At 39.2% G+C, this 5744-nt stretch overlaps 1 protein-coding gene across 3 annotated transcripts in view; it reads right to left on the bottom strand.

Moving 5' to 3' along the window:
• LOC107090887 (transcription factor SOX-6-like) overlaps positions 1 to 5744 on the bottom strand; it is a 154598-nt gene that overhangs the window by 73822 nt on the left and 75032 nt on the right. For all 3 annotated transcript variants that reach the window (XM_015384497.1, XM_015384499.1, XM_015384498.1), the window contains one exon: positions 920 to 1009. In XM_015384497.1, the coding sequence (XP_015239983.1) occupies positions 920 to 1009 (90 nt within the window). The remainder of the gene's footprint in view (positions 1 to 919; positions 1010 to 5744) is intronic.

Raw genomic sequence — 5744 nt, 5'->3', positions numbered from 1 at the left:
CATCCATGCATCCATTCATCCATCCATCCATGCATCCATCAATCCATCCATCCATGAATCCATCCATCAATCAATCAATCAATCAATCAATCAATCAATCCATCCATCCATCCATCCATGCATCCATTCATCCATCCATCCATGCATCCATCAATCCATCCATCCATGAATCCATCCATCAATCAATCAATCAATCAATCAATCAATCAATCCATCCATCCATCCATCCATCCATCCATCCATCCATCCATCCATCCATCCATCCATCCATCCATCACTGTATATTTCCAGTATCCATATTTCCAGTATCAGTTCATATTTACCGAGTAAAAAAAAGACATTATAACAACCACTCATATTGTTGTGTGATCAAATGCTGACAACGATTTTATTTTTTAAAGCTGCAGCTGCCAAATCAATGTGTAGCATAAGAGTCTCCCCCCCCAACATGGCTATTTTTAATTCTGAATACCAGAGCAGCTCTAGAATCCATTTGTCGGTGCGATTTATAGCCTCATAAAGGCTATTTGCTGATGCGGACAAAAAGGCAGAGGCTCTTGTTGCCTCTCCCTTCCAACTCTACCCTTAATCAGAGATACAATTATAACCTGTAGGTAGGGCAGGCGACCATTTACTCTGCTGCTTTCATGTCCAATAGTACACACACATTCAGGAGATAAGTTGGGATTTTTTTTTACTCATGTCTATGTCTTGTGTTATGAAGCTCCTTCGGTTTGAATGAGCTGAAAGGAGAAAATAGCAGCTTCATTGCTGCTGGTGTGACTTATAGTAGTTTTCTTGTCTGTCACACTTTCTTTCACCCTAATTTTTATGTTACCAGGAGCAACATCAGGCAGGATGTCTTTAAAAGGCATATCTGTTTGGCTGTATTTGCTCATGCAAATGTTTGGATTCTTACCTTTCACGTCCCCCAGTAGTTCGTTGGCGTTAAGGCCTTCAACGTGCTCCTTCCAGTCTTTGGAAAGCAGCCTCACCACGCAAGAGGGTTCTGGAAAACACAAATAAAAAGCATTATCATTTCGTAGTAAGATTTCATACCATTTAGAAACTTAAATTAAAATGAAATAAAAAACGACATTGAAAAAAAAGCTTAAGAGAAGAACGTTAATAAGGAACACAGTAAATTGCATGAAAGAGAGGAAAGTCGGATCAACAGCTCAACAAATAAGTGTTTATTTTTTATTTTTGTGCGTCTGCAACTTGTTAAATTCCACAATATCCTCCAGCTTCTTCTCCAAAAACATGAAAAACAGCAGCAGCCATGCAGCTGACCGATATGACAATGTCTTCATTATACAGACATGAGCTCTTTTTTGCAGCTATCTTCTTTTCTCACATTGTGTCTCGTAGCCTCGGGATCACAGACAGCGGAGACACGTGGTCGTACGTGGTCCTACGTGGTCATGAGATTCATAAGGTCCCATTTGTTCAATAGGAGTCCTGCGCTGAACTTCACTCAAACAATGGGAACTTTTTTGAGAGCCCAGCACAGACAGAGAGAGGCTCTGATTCGAACTTGCACAAGAAGCAGCATCTTTTTGTGTCTAAATGATATTATAAAAAAAAAAAGATATGCATTGTTAGGCTAAAATGAGAGAAGTAATTTTCAGAAGTTTCATTATTTAATTTCTTGATTTATCATTAAAAAATGTGGTTTCTTATGTCACCTCCACAGAGAAGTTCTGTGTTTGTGGCGAGTACATTATCAATCCATCTTCTATCACTTTACCATGGCAGGGAGTCACCAATTCTCTTACAGTCCTGTTTTTAGACTGTAGGAGGAAGCCAGAATACAGGGAGAGAACCCATGCATGCACAAGGAGAAAATACAAGCTTCATGAGGAGGAACTGGGACTCAGGACCCCGTTTTTGAAACACAAAAGTGCAGCAGACTGCACCACCTTGCAGCCTGCAAGTAAATCCTTAATTACAGCAGCAATGTTGACCAACATCCACCTGGACTGAGATGACTGTAAATCTCTCTCCTCACCCGACTCCTTTGCAGTTTACTAAAACCTCTCATATAAGTATTAACTATCGTGTGCACTTATGGCAAAATTCTGACTTCACAATCTTGACTTAAACTAGAAAAAAATAGTTAATCGGATTACATTTTATTTAATGATGTAAGACTAAAGGAGGCAGATAAGCAATGCATGACACATTTTGCATTAAAGGAAAAAGTTGAGTGAGATCTAAAAACTTTCAGTAAACATTTGTGAAGTAAAGAGTGTGTTTCAGAGTATGTGGAAAAGCTAAATACAAAGAAAAAAATCAGGTGTTATTATGTGCTTCTATCAATAGGTTATGAAATGTGTTCCAGGGGTGTGAATACTATTCCAACGCACGGTAGGATAAAAGCTTCCCACCCCTGTAGAGCTGCCTGACACACTCCTTCAGTTCAGGAGTTTGTGTGCAAACAGCGGTTTTCATGCCAGCGTGCGACACCACAGATGGTGTCACAGCCACGCAGGGCTCTGTGCCAAAGCCTAACCCGTGGATGTCAAAGAGACACACACACGCACACACACACACACACACACACACACTAGGAAAAAAAAAGAGACATTCTTGGGCTCTGCGCGGAAAACATGCCCCTGAGGGCTTGCTTGATTTAGAATGGTTAACTTAGACAATAGCTCATTTGTGGCGGCTTCATCCTGACAAAAGGCGCTATAGGCACTCATATCGGCACATGGTTCATTGTGAGCGGCTTAATGTTGAGTTTGTACGTTCGGGCCGACTGTGCGGTCATGGGATGCTTTCCTCCAGCCGAGCACAACTTCCTCGTTGAGCTCATTAAAGCCCAACATGTTTACAGTGGAATTGTGATTGCTGTAAATAAGCTAATGCAGGGGTCTGGATCATAAGGGATCAATGTAAACAAAGAGGGGAGATGGCTGCTTACCATAGCAGAGAACGGTGCATAAGCTGCAGGTATTATTGCAGGTGATTTCCAATAGCGGAACAAAAAAAAAAAAAGACCACCCTGCTTTAGATTGACGTGTCTATTAAACCTAAAGGATTCTCATAGAGATTTATCCTGCTAGGCCACATTCATGTCATTTAAATGCTGATTTTTGGAGTCCCTGTCAGTGTGTGCGTTGGGACAGAATCAGGAATGATCTGTTTTCTCATCTCAAGACCAAAAGACGCCAGAGTGCATATTTGTAATAGGCCTCCCACCACACAAAAATCTCAACGCGCGATTTATGTGAGCTTTTAAATGGGAAACTGCAACCTGTAACTCTAAGATGCATCTGCATAAGTCAGCGATGTGTACTCTGAGGCACAATTTACACCCTTCGCACTGATAAACAGCCATGTCCGGCTGGACGGAGCAGAAGAGATGGAGATGTTTTACCCTAGATGGCTCTCTTATCTGTCGCCGTGAACGAGTCAAGGTTCAAGTGCTGTTTAGATTTGGGGGGAAGGGGGAATAGAAATTCCACGCCATCTGAAGCCAGACTCCTCCATCAAGAGCAGGAGAAATGGGAGATGGACGGCTTGGGGAAAAAAAGGAACGAGAGCTGCTATGAGAGCAGGTACAAATGGAAACATGAAGTAAAAACCATAAGGTGCTCTACAAATGTAATAATATTTCTTTTGGGCAGTGGTGATGTTATATTTGAAATAATGCTTACAGGAAACTGGAACTAGAGAAAGGGAGAGGAAATGTGGCAAAAGGTCCACATCAGGGGCACAGCTACATGGGGGGGCATGGCTTTAAAACAGGGCAGCAGCAGTGGTACTTTTAACTGCAATACTTTGAGATTATGTTTGTGTATAACCATAAAATGACAACAAAAACAGAGTAATGATTTTTTTCACATCAATATACTAACGAGATATTTACAGAACTCCTGCATTTTTCAGGACTAGTTTTTATATTTTATGGTGAAAGGGAAAATGTAAGTCATCCATATATAATACCTAAACCTGTTTAATATATCTATATATTAATTTATAGATATATTAAAACTATTTTTGTAAAGAATGCAATCTGCAATAATAATAAATTTTGAAAAAAGAAAATACAAAAGTGGAAACCAGCAAAGTTTTTCTCTAAAACTTTTTTGATTAACAAGTTTTTCAGAGTTTAATTTCTAGATTTTTTCTTATTTCCATATGCAAATGTGTTTTTAATTTCAACAATGACGGAACAAACTTAATCCCTTCCAGATGCACACAGTCACTCAGCCATTCACGGAGTTATTAAACTCACCTTTTCACTTTCAAACAGGTGAGTCCTCACATTCAAACATTCATTTTAAATTCCATGGTTTTATGCTTTTGCAATCATATAATGTAACAAATCATCAGCTAATTAAGGCAAAAGAGTTCAACCTATCTCTAAAGCTAGCAGCAACAAGTGGAGGAGGGGCAAGCCTTTGTTACTCTTTATTCCATACTATTAAAGAAACTTTTTTTTCCTGAAAGAAAGGAATCAGAAATCGTAGTATTTTGGAAATCAAACCGTTTTAAAACCAACATAAGATTTGAAATACTCAGCTGTAGACATTTTCTAATTTCTAGCAACAATTTCACTTTTCTAAAACATAATTTCACACTTTTTAAATATGAAATAAATTGGTTTCTTTTTGATTCCATGATTTAAAGCAAGAGGTCAGCACCAGCCCTAACTATTAAAAAGAAGACAAGGTAGTAAATGGGGTCCGAGGCAGCTGGGCTCCTGCCAAGTGTTTCTGGGTACGCATCATTTTACCACCTGCCCCCATGCCAGCATGTTAAAAACGCACTACAGGCAAACCCCTGTTTGTGAGTTCACCACATAACAGTCCAAAACAACTGCTGCCAATAAACACACAAACTGCCAAGGGGCCTCATCTGAAAACAGAGTGCCCTTCTAGTCCTCTCTGTTTCAATCTGACACTTTCAGTTGAAATTTTTTATTATTTTTTTTACTCCACAGGATATTCATTTCCCTAAGATTTGTGTTTCCAGACTCCTTTCTTCGATTAGTTTCAGATCAGGACAGAATGTTTTACCTTTCGGGGTCATTCAGCCTACTTCAGGCTGTTGGAAAGGTTCTGTTTGCATGATAGAAGCTCAGACACTAAAAGAGTATGAATGCTTAAATGAAACAAAAAAATTGCGGGTAATCACAGTTACATAGTGATTAATCAAAAGGACTGAACACCTTTTCCCTCCTTGCTTTTTATGTCTCCTAAAGCCATTTTTTTTTATATCAAAATGAGTTTGATGATCTTAAAATAAAAACAAATGATGCAGTAGCTGAGGGGAGACAATATTTTTTTTTAAATCTTTTTAAATTTAATGGAAATAAAGCATTCAAAGCCACTTCATATTTCTCACACCAATGAAATTTCAATAAATCTAGCCTATGTTCTCCTTCAATCTCCTATGTTGTCCCGACGCATAATATTTAGTCCACCTACTGCATTAAACTGTGGTACAGCTCAGGAACTCAGAGCTAAGGAGTCTGACATTGAATGCCAAAGTAAAGAGCAAAAACATTAATCTGAAAAATGAGTTAATGCTAGAAATAACAAAGGCCCCATGTTTCAGTGCCTGTTCATAGAACACACCCAAAAAAAAAAAGGAGAAAGAAATGAGGTTGTGTCTTCACTTTGCTGCTGAGTGCCAGTAAATGGAAGCTGACAGCAACACTTTGCACGTCCAAATTTATGTCAGGCCCCGTGACTTCAGCTGCAGACCCCACAGCATCATGACAGAGAGAC

Source organism: Cyprinodon variegatus, unplaced genomic scaffold (assembly GCF_000732505.1).
Source record: "Cyprinodon variegatus isolate N-32 unplaced genomic scaffold, C_variegatus-1.0 Scaffold314, whole genome shotgun sequence".
Classification (NCBI taxonomy): domain Eukaryota; kingdom Metazoa; phylum Chordata; class Actinopteri; order Cyprinodontiformes; family Cyprinodontidae; genus Cyprinodon; species Cyprinodon variegatus.
The sequence above is the reverse complement of the archived record's forward strand: the minus strand, read 5'-3'. Positions and strand labels throughout refer to the sequence as shown.